The sequence below is a fragment of the Schistocerca americana genome, chromosome 1 (genome assembly GCF_021461395.2).
Source record: "Schistocerca americana isolate TAMUIC-IGC-003095 chromosome 1, iqSchAmer2.1, whole genome shotgun sequence".
Classification (NCBI taxonomy): domain Eukaryota; kingdom Metazoa; phylum Arthropoda; class Insecta; order Orthoptera; family Acrididae; genus Schistocerca; species Schistocerca americana.
The window spans coordinates 282,536,000-282,554,526 of record NC_060119.1 but is presented as its reverse complement, the minus strand read 5'-3'; the positions used below and the strand labels follow the sequence as shown (position 1 = coordinate 282,554,526).

The following is an 18,527-nucleotide window of genomic DNA, read 5'->3' as shown; positions in this document are numbered from 1 at the left end:
CACGACGTGTTGCTGGCTGGTGACCTACACGATATTAGGCAAGTGTACCAGTTTCTTAGACTCTTTAGTGCAAAACATACATCCTATCATTGTGTATTGAAATCGTTAGATAAAAATCTTTTATGAAATGAAATGTTGGATATGTCGAGTTTCTCAAAAACCTGTAGTTTCAAATTTGTAACATGGCCAACTGAGACGATCTCTTTAACAACGACTTATCTAAATTCGTAATCGCTCATTCATTATTACAAATTACATTACAATGTCATACATTCTGAAACCACAAGATTTTTTTCACATTTGTCTTATGCTTACTTCATGTATGAGAATTTGAAATGAGCAATAAAAAAGTAAATAGAAAGAACCTACTTATATCGTCTGATTCTCTGTAATTCGACCTCAATATCGTCATCATATTCGTGTCCTTTCAGTGTGCTTGATAGAATGTCTTGATATATTTCGGGAATTGATATTCTGAGTCTTCTCCTCTAGTCTTCAGATCTTGCTTAATCTAATCCATCCATCTCTTTCCGGATTATCGTTCATGCTCTTGACATGCCAAACCACTTGAACCGTGCAGTAGTCTGTTAGTCATAGACAGATCCACTTGCTACTCTCTTTTCACGTTTCCATTCTTAATTTTATGTCATCCAGTCTTCTGCGAGGCAGATCTCATAAACTTTTTTTCGCATGGTTTGCTGAAATCTACAGCCGGGCGCTGTGGCCGAGCGGTTCTATGCGCTTCTTTCCCGAACCGCGCTGCTGCTACGGTCGCAGGTTTGAATCCTGCCTTGGGCGTGGATGTGTGTGATGTCCTTAGGTTAGTTAGGTTTAAGTAGTTCTAAGTAAAGGGGACTGATGATCTCAGATGTTAAGTCCCATAGTGCTTAGAGCCATTTGAACCATTTTGAAATCTGCCTTGTTAACTACACAGTAGTCCAAGCTGTAAGTCAGAATCATCGCTCAAACATGGTGTATTTGGCTCACAGGAACTCCCTTGGCTCCACCCATGGTTCCATACTTGATAAAATAAAAAAAGATCCGTTTCTTACTCTGGTTTTATACTTCCAGTTTGCCTGTTCCATTCCTTGAAATTTATCTCCCGTGTAATTGAAAGTTGACACACATCCAATTTTCTCTCTACATGGGACCAGGTTGACATGTGCAGCTGCTCTGCTCATAATCTTTGTTTCAGTTTTGGTGTTGTTTCCTGTCAACTGCACTCTTTAATCTTGGAGAACCATTCATATAACCTTCGTTACACCTCTAGTTGTGAGTTGTGTTTCTACCCAAATAGCTGGACCATCAGCAAAGACTAAAGCATTGAGATAACCATTTCCTATATTCTTGATTTCCTTTCTAATCACATCCGTATGTGGCAAAAAAGAAATGGGAAAGAGAACTGCCCTGTTGCCCTAGAAAAATGGGAAAGAGAACTGCCCTGTTGCCCTAGTCTCCCTGTCCTGAACCAGTCCGATTTTCCCTTACCAACTTGTATATAACTTCAGCAGTCAGTCTTCATATAACATTTGCACTCCGTACTAGGGAGCTAGGAACCTTTACTTTTTCTAAAATCTTCGAGATCTTACACTTCAGCACACTGTCATATTCTTTTCCCAAATCCAGGAACATGACGATGATATCTCAATATACACTCCTGGAAATTGAAATAAGAACACCGTGAATTCATTGTCCCAGGAAGGGGAAACATTATTGACACATTCCTGGGGTCAGAAACATCACATGATCACACTGACAGAACCACAGGCTCATAGACACAGGCAACAGAGCATGCACAATGTCGGCACTAGTACAGTGTATATCCACCTTTCGCACCAATGCAGGCTGCTATTCTCCCATGGAGACGATCGTAGAGGTGCTGGATGTAGTCCTGTGGAACGGCTTGCCATGCCATTTCCACCTGGCGCCTCAGTAGGACCAGCGTTCGTGCTGGACGTGCAGACCGCGTGAGACGACGCTTCATCCAGTCCCAAATATGCTCGATGGGGGACAGATCCGGAGATCTTGCTGGCCAGGGTAGTTGACTTACACCTTCTAGAGCACGTTGGGTGGCACGGGATACATGCGGACGTGCATTGTCCTGTTGGAACAGCAAGTTCCCTTGCCGGTCTAGGAATGGTAGAACGATGGGTTCGATGACGGTTTGGATGTACCGTGCACTATTCAGTGTCCCCTCGACGATCACCAGTGGTGTACGGCCAGTGTAGGAGATCGCTCCCCACACCATGATGCCGGGTGTTGGCCCTGTGTGCCTCGGTCGTATGCAGTCCTGATTGTGGCGCTCACCTGCACGGCGCCAAACACGCATACGACCATCATTGGCACCAAGGCAGAAGCGACTCTCATCGCTGAAGACGACACGTCTCCATTCGTCCCTCCATTCACGCCTGTCGCGACACCACTGGAGGCGGGCTGCACGATGTTGGGGCGTGAGCGGAAGACGACCTAAGGGTGTGCGGGACCGTAGCCCAGCTTCATGGAGACGGTTGCGAATGGTCCTCGCCGATACCCCAGGAGCAACAGTGTCCCTAATTTGCTGGGAAGTGGCGGTGCGGTCCCCTACGGCACTGCGTAGGACCCTACGATCTTGGCGTGCATCCGTGCGTCTCTGCAGTCCGGTCCCAGGTCGACGGGCACGTGCACCTTCCGCCGAATACTGGCGACAACATCGATGTACTGTGGATACCTCACGCCCCACGTGTTGAGCAATTCGGCGGTACGTCCACCCGGCCTCCCGCATGCCCACTATACGCCCTCGCTCAAAGTCCGTCAACTGCACATACGGTTCACGTCCACGCTGTCGCGGCATGCTACCAGTGTTAAAGACTGCGATGGAGCTCCGTATGCCACGGCAAACTGGCTGACACTGACGGCGGCGGTGCACAAATGTTGCGCAGCTAGCGCCATTCGACGGCCAACACCGCGGTTCCTGGTGTGTCCGCTGTGCCGTGCGTGTGATCATTGCTTGTACAGCCCTCTCGCAGTGTCCGGAGCAAGTATGGTGGGTCTGACACACCGGTGTGAATGTGTTCTTTTTTCCATTTCCAGGAGTGTATTTCAATAAGTCGTTGGTCCAAAGAACGCTTTAGTGATACCTCACACGGATTGCTTAACTTATATTTGACAATATGTACTCTATAACATTTAATTGCTGGTTACTAAATAAGATTTTTAAATTTTTCTTCCAGGTTCAGACTTATTCCTGTACTAAAAGATTAGTCGTGACTAGAGTTGTAGAACTTCCATAGGCCACCGTACTTATGTAAGTAAGCGTAGACTTCTGTAGTTTTAGAAGTAGACTTTTTATGTTAAAGTTGTATCTGCGTTACCTGCACGTTAGGCGTGTTTCATACATATCGGTCGTTACATCGATCGCTTGGTTTAAAAATGCGATCATTGTCTTATAAAGTCCCCTAGAAACCGGAACTCTGTAGAATGTCAGTGAGGATATATGGAAGGCCACATAAATACCAGAATATTCTTGTTCTACATTGTTTATAGCAAAACTGAAATTGTGAACGCTTAATTCAAGTTTTATTCAAAAACTGTTGATTTGTAACGCAAAATAGTGTGATTTTGTAGTAGAAGTAAAGAAAAAAAATACGTCAGACTTACCATATAGTGCTTAAAACGCAGTTTCCATAATAAAGGACCAAATGTAAAAAAATCACATGATATAAATATATCAAACATCGCTTGAATGATCCGTCGATTTTATACAGAACATGCGTATGTTATTCATAAAGAAATCTTGCGTTTATCAATAACGCCATTGCTCGTGATGGAGAAAGTTCTATTGAGTACAAAATAGCAACAATAAATGCATAGAGATTATTAACCTTGTCCATGTGAACTGCACTTGCATCTAACGTAATTACTTTGGTTGCATGAAAGTGTGGAAGCCACGCGGTCAGTTTTTATCAATCATAAAATAAAATGTATGTGGGGTAATAATACAAAACATACAATAGATTAAAAGTGAATTGAGTACAAAATGAATCAACAAAGAAGAAAAGAATAGAAGCCGTTCACTCCCAGTTCGCCTCTCACAAATTTTGTGTTGTTCCTCTCCCTACCAACGCTACCTACATTAATCCTAGCAACTACTACGTCATTTACGTACTGTTCGTCTGATAGAGCGCCACTCTAGTCGTTACTAGGCTGTAATCGAGGATCTATTGTTTTTTTTTAAAATCCCATCACACTTAATTTCAGTCCACCGCATGCAGCTTCACCCTACAGGCTGGGCGGCACCCTGCTACTCAGTGGCGGGCGGCGGCACTCACAGCGGACGTGCAGCGTCCAGCAGTCGCTGACGGCGCCGCCCTGCACTCTGGCGTTGGCGGCGTGGCAGCACAGCTGGCGGCCCGCGTCCCCCAGCGCCGGCGTCACCTGCGCCACGCTGGTCGTCACGTTGCCGTCCGCGTTCGTCTGCAACAGCCGCACCGCAGCAAACGCGATTGAGTCCGCAGCAGGCTGAAGAGGCCGTTGTTGTCGAAGGTAAAATGTTCTTAGATTCCCACCCTGGGTCATCCAGGAGTCGTAAATTTCATACTGTATGGCAGAATGGGGGCTAAAAAAAAGAAGTAAAATGCAAAGAAAGGCCAAGCATGCACGTTCAGATCGATGTTAGTTGCTTTTGTTACTGGAAAGATGGAGCTGCTTGCGCAAGATACGCTACTGTGAGAGCTGCATCAAACCAGTCTTCGGAGTGAAGACCACGATACAAGAAACAGAATTTGAAGGACGAAAGCTACTTGGATAAGTCGGGCAAGAGCTATATCTTGATGCAAGGTTTCGACCGGTTTGCTCCTTTTCACTAGCAGGTAAATTTGAACTGGGGTTTAAGAAGTCGCTACAACTGTGTTAAATCGTTTTATCATCTGATCATAGCGGGTGTTGTGGCTCTGAAAACTACATACACAAGTATGGATAATGAAAGAATAACAATCGATCGTGAAAGACTAACAGACCAACTAGGACGAAAAAAATGTTTTAAAATAATGTAAAATACAGAAATCTGTAATAACTAACTCATAAGACTTAAGTAGCACAGAGCATGGAACCCCACATGTTAGTGGATTTTTCAGAGTGTCTTTTACTGTTTATGACTCACTGTTACGCATATGACAGCTGAGGATGTGGTTTCCAGTGAGCAGATAGGAAAAAAAATTAAATACAACTGAAACGGCTTCTTAATCCTCAAGAGCTTCTTCTTGATGCAAGGTTTCCACAGGTTTGCTGCTTTTCACTAGCAGATAAACTTTGAACTTGGGTTTAAGAAGTCGCTACATCTCTGTTTAATCGATTTATCATCTTATTACAGCTAGTGTTGTGGCTCTGAAAACTGCATCCACAGGTATGGATCATGAAATAATAACAATCGATCGTGAAAGAATAACAGACCTACCAGGACCTGTTTAATGGATTTTCTGCAGCGCTTGAATTGTTTTTCCGGTGACATGTGAGAAAGACTTCTTCAATTATTTAGTTTTCCGCCATAAAGTGAAAGAAACAGACACTAATCCACACTTTTCCCTATCAAAGACATGCAAACAATGTTTTTCTGTAGGTAAACTCTTCTAGTATGTGAGGCCGCATCATGTACATTTTCTTCTACACAACCGATGTTCAGACCCCTCTGCTGGGACTGTTTTCAGAATCCTTTGGTATTCGCGGTTATCTGATCACTGTCAATCGGGTAGCTGTGTTACCAGGAATCTAAAGCTCAGGGTAGCAGTCTTGCCTACAAAGTATGGCTACTGAAGATACACAAAGAAGGATGCCCATTGATACCTATAGTCAACTCTGAAACTTGCCTTTTATAGGCTCGTTCATTTGGACTACTGAGACATCTAATTGGGAAAACAAATATTTCTGTGAAAACTTCGAAACATCTTTTTTCGAAATTTTATGTACACTGAATATACCCATAAAAGGCATTCCTGTAAGATTCGTCGTGCACCTCGATTTAGTAACTTCCCGATAGCCGGTTCTATGCTGATCGCAGGGGAGAAAGTTGCTACAGATGTGTGTCACTTGAACGGACTGGTCGAGCTATTTTAGAAATCACAAAGAAATTTACGAATAATATGATGGCGCTGCTATATAAATATCCTTTACCGCCAGTAGTAACCGACTTCCCTATCCTTTAGTTTGAACAGGAGCCATATAGTAAGGTGCCAGTAATGCCTTCTCGTTGGCACCATTATCTGGATGACACATTTGTCATATGACTACATAACAAACAACAGCCTCACAGATTCCACGATATCTCAAACGAGTTACACCTCGAAATTAGCTTCACCTTGAAGGCAGAGAGTCAAATTGGTCTCCCTTCCCTAAATGTCTCGGTATATAGATGATGCAACAACACACTAAGCCTACTAGCAAGAAACATATCCGTTTCAACCTCCTTACTTGGACTTTCTCTTCAGCTTGCTCAACTACATTACCATACCAACCAGCCACGATGCCTAAGGAAGTGTCCTGTCAATCAGACACTTTACTAAGTCAAGTTTTCTACAAATTTCTTTTTTCTCATTTCCATTCTGTACCTTTTCAACAGTTGTTGATAGACCAATGTAATTTTCAAAGTTGATTTGTAGCACCACATTTCGAAAATTTCTACTCTCTTATCATCTGAATTTCTTGCACTCCATGATTCCTATTCACACTTCCTTCGACAAGGAGCTTCTGACTTTAATTTTTTTTAATCTGTACTCGGTAAAATTATGTCGTTCAGAAACTTTTTTGTTGCTACTGTTAGTATGGATATAATATCTTCTGTCCTTGCGGTATCATTAGTTATTTTAGTACAAACACCGCAAAACTATTTTTAGTGCCTTATTTCATAATCTAATTTCCCCATCGTTACCTGAGTAATTCACCCATATTCCATTATTTTTCTTTTACTTCCGTTGATATTAATCTTGTAATCTCTTTTACAGGAATGTCCATTTTATTTAACTGCTCCTGCAAGTCCCTTGCTGCCTCTGACAGTATTATAGTGTCATTGCCAAACTGTGAAGTTTTTATTTCTTCTTCTTGAACTTTATTCCTAATATCTACTTGTTTGCCTTTACTGCTTGCTTAATGTGCAGACTGTATAACATCGGGTAGAGCCAACGACCCTGTCTCACTCTCTTCTCAACTACGGCTCCCATTATATTCCCTTCGACTCTTATAGCTGCAGTCTGCTTTCAAAAGTTGTAGATGACTTTTGGCGTCCTGTATTTTACCTCTGTTACACTTAGAATTTTGATGACTGTATTCTAAAACTTCAAAAGCTTTCTCTGAATTTCTATCTGCTATGGAGTTACGTTTCCCTTCTAGGATGGGTCTTAAGGCCAGTATAGCTCCCCGTGTTCTTACATTTTTCAGGAGTCCCGTTCATCTGTAAATCATTCGTGTCAATATTTTGCAGCCGTGCCTTGTTAAACTGATGGTTCAGTAATATTGACTCTTGTCAACACCTGTATTCTCAGGAACTGGAATTATTACATTCTTCTTTCAGTCTGGCGGTATTTCGCCTACCCCATATATATCTTGCAGACAAGGTGCAGTTGTTTTGTCGTGTGTCTCAACAATTCTAAGCTACTGTCGTTCACTAGAGGGGACATCGGAGCTCTGGCAAAAAGAATTAATATCGTGTTTTTTTTTTTTTGGGTCATCAGTCTACTGACAGGTTTGATGCGGCCCGCCACGAGTTGCTTTCCTGTGCTAAACTCTTCATCTCAGAGTAGCACTTGCAACCTACGTCCTCAATTATTTGCTTGATGTATTCCAATCTCTGTCTTCCTCTACAGTTTTTGCCATCTACAGCTCCCTCTAGTACCATGGAAGTCATTCCCTCATGTCTTAGCAGATGTCCCAGAAATGCCTTTTTTGCCATAGCGAGTCTGCTTCTGATGTCCTCCTTGCTCCGTCCATCATTGGTTATTTTACTGCCTAGGTAGCAGAATTCCTTAACTTCATTGACTTCGTGCCCATCAATCCTGATGTTAAGTTTCTCGCTGTTCTCATTTCTACTACTTCTCATTCCCTTCGTCTTTCTCCGATTTACTCTCAAACCATACTGTGTACTCATTAGACTGTTCATTCCGTTCAGCAGATCATTTAACTCTTCTTCACTTTCACTCAGGATAGCAATGTCATCAGCGAATCGTATCATTGATATCCTTTCACCTTGTATTTTAATTCCACTCCTGAACCTTTCTTTTATTTCCATCATTGCTTCCTCGATGTACAGATTGAAGAGTAGGGGCGAAAGGGTACAGCCTTGTCTTACACCCTTCTTAATACGAGCACTTCGTTCTTGATCGTCCACTCTTATTATTCCCTCTTGGGTGTTGTACATATTGTATATGACCCGTCTCTCCCTATAGCTTACCCCTACTTTTTTCAGAATCTCGAACAGCTTGCACCAATTTATATTGTCGAACGCTTTTTCCAGGTCGACAAATCCTATGAAAGTGTCCTGATTTTTCTTTAGCCTTGCTTCCATGATTAGCCGTAACGTCAGAATTGCCTCTCTCGTCCCTTTACTTTTCCTAAAGCCAAACTGATCGTCACCTAGCGCATTCTCAATTTTCTTTTCCATTCTTCTGTATATTATTCTTGTAAGCAGCTACGATGCATGAGCTGTTAAGCTGAGTGTGCGATAATTCTCGCACTTGTCAGCTCTTGCCGTCTTGGGAATTATGTGGATGATGCTTTTCCGAAAGTCAGATGGTATGTCGCCAGACTCATATATTCTACACACCAACGTGAATAGTCGTTTTGTTGCCACTTCCCCCAAAGATTTTAGAAATTCTGATGGAGTGTTATCCATCCCTTCTGCCTTATTTGACCGTAAGTCCTGCAAAGCTCTTTCAAATTCCGATTCCAGTACTGGATCCCCTATCTCTTCTAAATCGACTCCTATTTCTTCTTCCATCACATCAGACAAATCTTCACCCACATAGAGGAGTTCAATGTATTCTTTCCACCTATCTACTCTCTCCTCTGCATTTAACAGTGGAATTCCCGTTGCACTCTTAATGTTACCACAGTTGCTTTTAATGTCACCGAAGGTTGTTTTGACTTTCCTGTATGCTGAGTCTGTCCTTCCGACAATCATATCTTTTTCGATGTCTTCACATTTTTCCTGCAGCCATTTCGTCTTAGCTTCCCTGCACTTCCTATTTATTTCATTCCTCAGCGACTTGTATTTCTGTATTCCTGATTTTCCCGGAACATGTTTGTACTTCCTCCTTTCATCAATCAACTGAAGTACTTCTTCTGTTACCCATGGTTTCTTCGCAGCTACCTTCTTTGTACCTATGTTTTCCTTCCCAACTTCTGTGATGGCCCTTTTTAGAGATGTCCATTCCTCTTCAACTGCACTGCCTACTGCGCTATTCCTTATTGCTGTATCTATAGCGTTAGAGAACTTCAAAAATATCTCGTCATTCCTTAGTACTTCCCTATCCCACTTCTTTGCGTATCGTGTTACTAATTTATAATTCTCTGAAGAAAACTGCTCAGATTTTACAACAACATCTCTATTTCTAACTAGACCAACATCTGTAGCTATACTATCAATGCCAACTACGGCGTGTTGTGCCATTATCATTTATTGTCTGTACAGTTCCTTTTGCCAACTGTGGACGGGAGGCCTACTGCGTGTAACTCTCATTATGGGATCGAATTTATTTGGTTTCACCATCACGGCCATTTCGCGATATTTAGGATCTGAATAGAGTGGCCAAAAAGTTCTGAAAGGTTTCTCATAAAAAAGATACGGTGTAAGGCGCTTGGGTCACTGCATGCTGAAAATCACAAAGGTAACTGAATTCACCCCCCCCCCCCCCACCCCATGAACCATGGACCTAGCCGTTGGTGGGGAGGCTTGCGTGCCTCAACGATACAGATAGCCGTACCGTAGGTGCAACCACAACGGAGGGGTATCTGTTGAGAGGCCAGACAAACGTGTGGTCCCTGAAGAGGGGCAGCAGCCTTTTCAGTAGTTGCAGGGGCAACAGTCTGGATGTTTGACTGATCTGGCCTTGTAAGACTAACCAAAATGGCCTTGCTGTGCTCGTAATGCCAACTGCTGAAAGCAAGAGGAAACTACAGCCGTAATTTTTCCCGAGGGCATGCAGCTTTACTGTATGATTAAATGATGATGGTGTCCTCTTGGGTAAAATTTTCCAGAGGTAAAATAGTGCCCCATTCGGATCTCTGGGCGGGCACTACTGAAGAAGACGTTGTTATCAGGAGAAAGAAAACTGGCGTTCTACGGATCGGAGCGTGGAATGTCAGATCCCTTAATCGGGCAGGTAGGTTAGAACATGTAAAAGGGAAATGGATAGATTAAAGTTAGATATAGTGGGAATTAGTGAAGTTCGGTGGCAGGAGGAATAAGACTTTTGGTCAGGTGAATATAGGGTTATAAATACAAAATCAAATAGGGGTAATGCAGGAGTAGGTTTAATTGCGAATAAAAAAATAAGAGTAAGGGTAAGCTACTACAAACAGCATAGTGAACGCATTATTGTGGCCAAGATAGACACGAAGCCCACGCCTACTACAGTAGTACAAGTTTTTATGCCAACTAGCTCTGCAGATGACGAACAAATTGACGAAAAGTATGATGAGATAAAAGAAATTATTCAGGTAGTGAAGGGAGACGAAAATTTAATAGTCATGGGTGACTGGAATTCAAGAGTAGGAAAAGGGAGAGAAGGAAACATAGTAGGTGAATATGGGTTGGGGCTAAGGAATGAAAAAGGAAGCCGCCTGGTAGAATTTTGCGCAGAGTATAACTTAATCATAGCTAGCACTTGGTTTAAGAATCATGAAAGAAGGTTGTATACATGGAAGAACCCTGGAGATACTAAAAGGTATCAGATAGATTATATAATGGTAAGACAGAGAGTTAGGAACCAGGTTTTAAATTGTAAGACATTTCCAGGGGCAGATGTGGACTCTGACCACAATCTATTGGTTATGAACTGTAGATTAATACTGAAGATACTGAAAAAAGGTGGGAATTTAAGGAGATGGGACCTGGATAAACTGAAAGAACCAGAGGTTGTACAGAGTTTCAGGGAGAGCATAAGGGAACAATTGACTGGAATGGGGGAAAGAAATGCAGTAGAAGGAGAATGGGTAGCTTTGAGGAATGAAATAGTGAAGCCAGCAGAAGATCAAATAGGTAAAAAGACGAGGGCTGGTAGAAACCCTTGGGTAACAGAATAAATATTGAATTTAATTGATGAAAGGAGAAAATATAAAAATGCAGTAAATGAAGCAGGCAAAAAAAATATAAACGTCTCAAAAATGATATCGACAGGAAACGAAAATAGCTAAGCAGGGATGGCTGAACGTAAGGATGTACAGGCTTATCTCACTAGGGGTAAGATAGATAGGAAAATTAAAGAGACCTTTGGAGAAAGGAAAACCACTTGCATGAATATCAAGAGCTTTGATGGAAACCCAGTTCAAAGCAAAGAAGGGAAAGCGGAAAGATGGAAGGAGTATAAGAGGGTCTGTACAAGGGCGATGTACTTGAGAACAATTTTATGGAAATGGAAGAGGATGTAGATGGAGATGAAATGGGAGATATGATATTGCGTGAAGAGTTTGACAGAGCACTGAAAGACTTGAGTCGAAACAAGGCCCCCGGAGTAGACAACATTCCATTAGAAATACTGACAGCCTTGGGAGAGCCAGTCCTGATAAAACTTTACCACCTGGTGAGCAAGATGTATGAGACAGGCGAAATACCCTCAGACTTCAAGAAGAATATAATAATCCCAATCCCAAAGAAAGTAGGTGTTTACAGATGTGAAGATTACCGAACTATCAGTTTAATAAGTCACAGCTGCAAAATACTAACGCGAATTCTTTACAGACGAATAGAAAAACTGATAGAAGCCGACCTCGGGGAAGATCACTTTGGATTCCGTAGAACTGTTGGAACACGTGAGGCAATACTGACCCTACAACTTATCTTAGATTAAGGAAAGGCAAACATACGTTCCTAGCATTTGTAGACTTAGAGAAAGCTTTTGACATTGATGATTGGAATACTCTCTTTCAAATTCTGAAGGTGGCAGGGGTAAAATACAGAGAGCGAAAAGCTATTTACAATTTGTACAGATGGCAGTTATAAGAGTCGAGGGGTATGAAAGGGAAGCAGTGGTTGGGAAGGGAGGGAGACAGGTTTGTAACCTCTCCCCGATGTTATTCAATCTGTATATTGAGCAAGCAATAAAGGAAACAAAAGAAAAGTTCGGAGTAGGTATTAAAATACATGGAAAAGAAATAAAAACTTTGAGGTTCGCCGATGACATTGTAATTCTGTCAGATATAGCAAAGGACTTGGAGGAGCAGTTGAACAGAATGGACAGTGTCTTGAAAGGAAGGTATAAGATGAACATCAACAAAAGCAGAACGAGGATATTGGAATGTAGTCGAATTAAGTCGGGTGATGCTGAGGCAATTAGATTAGGAAATGAGACACTTAAAGTAGTAAAGGAGTTTTGCTATTTTGGGAGCAAAATAACTGATGATGGTCGAAGTAGAGAGGATATAAAACGAAGACTGGCAATGGCAAGGAAAGCGTTTCTGAAGAAGAGAAATTTTTAACATTGAGTATAGATTTAAATGTTAGGAAGTCGTTTCTGAAAGTATTTGTATGGAGTGTAGCCATGTATGGAAGTGAAACGTGGACGATAAATAGCTTAGACAAGAAGAGAATTGAAGCTTTTGAAATGTGGTGCTACAGAAGAATGCCGAAGATTAGATGGGTAGATCACATAACTAATGAGAAGGTATTGAATAGAATTGGGGAGGAGAGGAGCTTGTGGCACAACTTGACCAGAGGAAGGGATCGGTTGGTAGGACATGTTACGAGACATCGAGGGATCACCAATTTAGTATGGGAGGGCTGCGTGGAGGGTAAAAATCGTAGAGGGAGACCAAGAGATGAATACACTAAGCAGATTCAGAAGGATGTAGGCTGCCGTAGGTACTGGAAGATGAAGAAGCTTGCACAGGATAGAGTAGCATGGAGAGCTGCATCAAACCAGTCTCAGGACTGAAGACCACAACAACAACAACAACTGAATTCAAGAATTTAGTGTATCTAGGGCTTTAATACCGCAGCGTCACTGTTTCCATATTCGTTTGATGATTATGTATGTTGTGCAGGGATATATGGGGCGATCGATATTGCACTGCTACGTTCATCGCCGGTTTCATGTGAGGCATTAGTAAACCGTATCAGTGCGGTCTCTATGGAGGGCAAATCCACTACATAGTCATAGCGTTACACAGCAAACAACACAACTATTGTAGGGTTTAGGCCCCTCTGCATATGTGGTATAATTATTTTGCTGCACTCTGTAACAACACTACACCTTATTTCTCAACATTTATATTACGAGCGGGCGACTCGAATAGAAGTTGCAGTGGGACTCACGAGAAATAAAATTGTGTGAGAGATGTCTATTTAACAAACACCTTAGTTGGTGACGAAGATTGGGAAATACCTGGGCAGATATTTCTACAACCGATTTGCAACCAGCGCTGGAAGAGGATGCGTCACGCAGAATATGTAAGGTGATTTACGAGCTGTTTTAACAACTGTATGAAATGAGGTAAAAAATGACTAATCAAAAAAAGGAAATCCGAAGGGTACAAGAATACATGGAGACGCTACACAATAAAGGGAATAACACGGAAAGGAAAGAGGAAGTAGATGAAGATGGAATGGAAGATAAGACAGAACTAAAAAGTTGTTGGAACACTCGAAGTAGTGATGACCTTACGATTTATCTTCTAGCCTTTGCACAGTAAGACAAAGCTTTTGACAGTGTTGACGGGAATACAGTTTTTGAAACTATCACAGTAGCAGACGTAAAAACGGGAAGTGAGAGATTATACAAAGCTTCAACAGAAACCAGATTGAAGCCATAAGAAGCGAAGGCCATAGAAAGGAAGTAGTGGTTTAGAAGGGAATGAGATAGAGCTACAGCCTATTGCCTATACCATTCAATCTGTATATCGAGCGCGCGACCGCTACGGTCGCAGGTTCGAATCCTGCCTCGGTCATGGATATGTGTGATGTCAATGGCTCTGAGCACTATGGGACTTAACATCCCAGGTCATCAGTCCGCTAGAACTTAGAAGTACTTAAACCTAACTAACCTAAGGACATCACAAACATCCATGCCCGAGGCAGTATTCGAACCAGCGACCGTAGCGGTCGCGCGGTTCCAGGTTGAAGCGCCTAGAACCGCGCAGCCACCAAAGGCCGGCTGTGTGATGTCCTTAGGTTAGTTAGGTTTAAGTAGTTCTAAGTTCTAGGGGACTGATGATCTGAGATGTTAAGTCCCATAGTGCACAGAGTCATTTGAACCATTTTTTTGTACATCGAGCAAAGAGTAAAGGAACCAAAAGAAAAATTTGTAAACTGAATTAAAGTTCGGGGAAAAGAAACAAAAACTTTGAGGTTTTCTGATGCCACAGGAAATGTTTCAGAGACAGTAAAGTATTTGGAATTGCAGTTGAACAGAATGGACAAACTCTTGAGGGTATGAAACGAATACCAATACAAGCAAAGCAAATATTGGGCATGGAATGTTGTAATTTCAAAGCAGGCGACGCTGTAGAAATTGTATTAGGGAACGAGTTTAGCTATTTGAGGAGTTAAGTAACTGTGCAGGCCGAAGTAAGGAGAACAGATAATGTAGACTTCCACTGACTTTTTCTTAAATATTCTTCTTTTACTTATTTGTGTCTGAATCAGTGTAGCTTTATTAACTTTATTGGAAGGTAAGATTTTAGGTTATATTCAAATTCGGAAGAGTTTCTGAAGACGAGAAATTTGGTAACATCGATTATAAATTTGAAAGTTAGGCATACTTTTCTGAAGCCATTTTTCTGCAGGATAGCCTTGTGCTGAAGTCAAAAGTGGACGATATGCAGTAAGCAGTTACGTACGTGTGTGAGTTGTGGTAGTTATTCGCTGATGAAAAGGCTTGTACAGGGTACAGCAGCATGGAGAGATGCTTCATTAACCAATCTTCGGACTGAAGACGGTAACAACATGAAATAACCCAGGTATGAGCCGTATTGAAATTTCACCCTCATTAACTTCTTTGAAAGATTAACTTCTTTTGGGATATATTAATAACCCTTTTTCCAGTATCTGTTCCATATTGTTGGCGGTCGTAAATTTCTTCTTTTGATCCTAATTTATAACTATCTGCTGCGCAGCTGAAGAGCAACATGGATTAAATTTATTATTCCAATTAACTGTTCGAGATCGAAGCATAAGTCAGTCTAGACAATTCTATTGCCCGCATCTCGTGGTCGTGCGGTAGCGTTCTCGCTTCCCACGCCCGGGTTCCCGGGTTCGATTCCCGGCGGGGTCAGGGATTTTCTCTGCCTCGTGATGCCTGGGTGTTGTGTGCTGTCCTTAGGTTAGTTAGGTTTAAGTAGTTCTAAGTTCTAGGGGACTGATGACCTAAGATGTTGAGTCCCATAGTGCTCTGAGCCATTTTTTGAACAATTCTATTTTTAGTATGTAAAATTCTGCACCACATTATACTATCGTGGTTTTGGTGATAACTTCCGATTGCCCTTCGTATGCAAATGTGATACGCAACAGTAATTATCAGTATCTATTTTATTTACGATATTTTGCGTTATTGTACCAATGATTAGAAACTGAATGACATTACATGTGATAACTCTTACATCGGCAGCTTGTCGACCTCGTATGTAATTTTAGAGTAATTTTTAGTAACAAATACACGATTGGCTACCAGAAAATTGTAGCGTCAACATGTTGCTATAGTGTACGATTCCTCTATTTCCGTGTCTGTGTTTCTTTCTTCATGACAGTTGGGACACGTCTTACAACTAAAACAGTTACGAAATCCGTCCGACAGACTGCGGAAGCCCAGTGTTAACTTACAGACCGCCGTGTCATCCTAAACCGATTGGCGTCATCAGATGCCGTTATGGAGGGACGTGGATGCAGCAAAGCTCTCTCCCGTCCATTGTAAGTTTTCGTCACCAGGAGCGGCTCCTTCTCGGTCAAGCAGCTCCTCCGTTGGCATCACGAGGCTGAGTGCAACCCTGTAGGTCAACCAGCCCCGATTGTCACACACCCAAGTGCCAACCACACTTGACGGTGCCTAGCTTCAGCATTCTGTCGGGAACTGGCATATCCATCGGGGAACGGAAAGAATGGTCTTGGAATTTTAACTACATTTGCCTTAAGAATTTGAGGTACATTTAAACAGTGTATTAAACAAAAGTATCGAATACTTTGAAAGGAGGTAGTACTCATCGAAAAAAGAAAAATATGTCCATTAAAAATGGATCCGGGAATGCTTATATTCTGACATAAGTCCAGTAAACTTGGGTCCGGAGATGCATACTTCCTGCGATAAACACGTGTTTGCACATGGTGTTTAACGTGGCATCCATACATGACAAAGTAACGCTCTGCCCTCCGGCATTAGGAATGACGCAGGCTTTAAAGTATACACGGTTGTAGTTGTACTTGTTGGCACGCATCGAAGACGCGACCCTGTAGTGTCCGTAATTCGTTGGTTGGTGTGGCCTAAACCAAGTTCTTCATGTGTTCCCGTAACCAAAAGTGTAGGTGGCTGAGGTGTGAGGAACGAGCAGGTAATGGTGTGCGCCTTCCCCGAACAGTCCAGCGGTCCTGAAGCTTCTGTGTCAGATGTTAGCGCACATTGTGACGAAAATGTGCTGGTGGGCAGCATGTTCGACCCAGTTTTGTATTCGTTGTTGCAGTGGTGCAGCCTCCAGCAAAATATTCAATACATTAATAAGAAAGTCCAGATAATGCGCCCAAGTTAGCCATTGTGGTGGCACGTATGGCCCTATTAATGTATCGCCAAGTATACCAAGCACACATTGCTTGAGAATCGGTCTTGATTCCCTCTTTCCTGAACTGCTCGGGGGTTTACGTCTGCCCATAAATGCTGGTTATGGAAATTCACAACACCAAATCTTGAGAACTCTGCCTCATTGGTAAATAAAACCTTGGATGTGAATAGTGGATCTACAGCACACTTCTGCAACAGCCACTGACAGAACAGCGGTCTGCCATGACGATCCCGAGGTCTAGGACCTGAACGCACTGTAGATCATATGTGTAAACAAATTGTTTATGAAGTCCCTCCAGATAATAGGGTGAGACACGCCTTCTATTGCTGCTAATCGTCGTACTCTAGCCCCCAGGGTTTCTTCCACTGAACGTAGCACAGGCTGCTCCATGTCGGGCGTGCTGGCTGTGCGGGGCCTTCCACTGTCAGTCTTCCGAGGTTCAAGTCCCTATGTCCCTCAGATGCTGAAAAAGACTATCGAACAGCTTATCATAGGGTACTCTGTCCTGTGGATACTTTTCATCGTAGAGCGCACGGCCTCGCAGGCTACGTCCATTTGCTAAACCTTAGCAGAATACCATGTCCGCCATTTCACTTTTAGAGTAGTAAGCTTCCATTGCTAACAAGTGGTGGAAGAGGGAAACTGTAAATACGAGGGTAATCCCATAAGTAAATTCCCCTATTTGTTTTATAAGCACGTAGACCTGTTTGTTTCTACAATGGTTTGCATCAGTTTACTGCCTGAACATTTAGCTTCTTTTTGACATAATCACTATTTCTACCCATGCACTTTTGTAGACGCTGTGACAGTTTTTGTATGCCCAAGTCATACCAGCTCCCCGTCATGCTGTTCAGAAAGTTATGAACCTCTTCTGCCACCTCGTCGTCGGAGCTGAATCGCTTTCCGGCCAAATGTTCTTTTAACCAGTCCCTAAAGTTGTCCATTTCGGCTGCAAAGCGGTGAAGAAATGCGCGGGAAGCAACAACTCGTTGTCGCATGTGGTCTTCAGTCAGCATCTGTGGCACTCATCTTGCGCACACCTTCCGGTAGTTCAATGTTTCCGTTAAAATTCTGTGAGCGGTGCTTCAGGAAAACTCAGGAACCAACGTGCAGAGATAATACAGGGTGATCCGCCGATCTTCACGCATGCTTTGCTCAACCTTCAATACTGTCTTCTCAGAAATCGACGGTCTCCCGCTCCCTTGTTCGTCGTGAATTTCGGTCCGACCAGCTGCAAACTCTCTACACCACTTACGAACAGCTTTGACATCCATGCACGACTCGCCATACACTTCCGTCAATTGGCGATGGATTTCTATCGGCGCAGTGCCCTTTGCGTTCAAAAACCGAATAACTGGACGCAATTAGCAATTGGTGGTAACATCCAACGGGAGCTGGGTTCTCAACGGCTGCCATGCCAAGACTGACCGCCTGGGCGCGGCGTGGGCATGTTTACACACAGCGCGTGAAGCACTCTTCATAACAGTGTGACAACTGCCACACAGAATTCTGTACTTATAAAATAATAGGAGACCTTACTTTTAGGATTACCCTCGAACACTACACCTTTTGTACGTATAAACAGT

At 42.7% G+C, this 18,527-nt stretch overlaps 1 protein-coding gene across 1 annotated transcript in view; it reads right to left on the bottom strand.

Moving 5' to 3' along the window:
- LOC124625770 (hemicentin-1-like) overlaps window positions 1–18,527 on the bottom strand; it is a 198,599-nt gene that overhangs the window by 153,261 nt on the left and 26,811 nt on the right. The window contains exon 4 of the mRNA XM_047149247.1: window positions 4,308–4,452. Within this exon, the coding sequence (XP_047005203.1) occupies window positions 4,308–4,452 (145 nt within the window). The remainder of the gene's footprint in view (window positions 1–4,307; window positions 4,453–18,527) is intronic.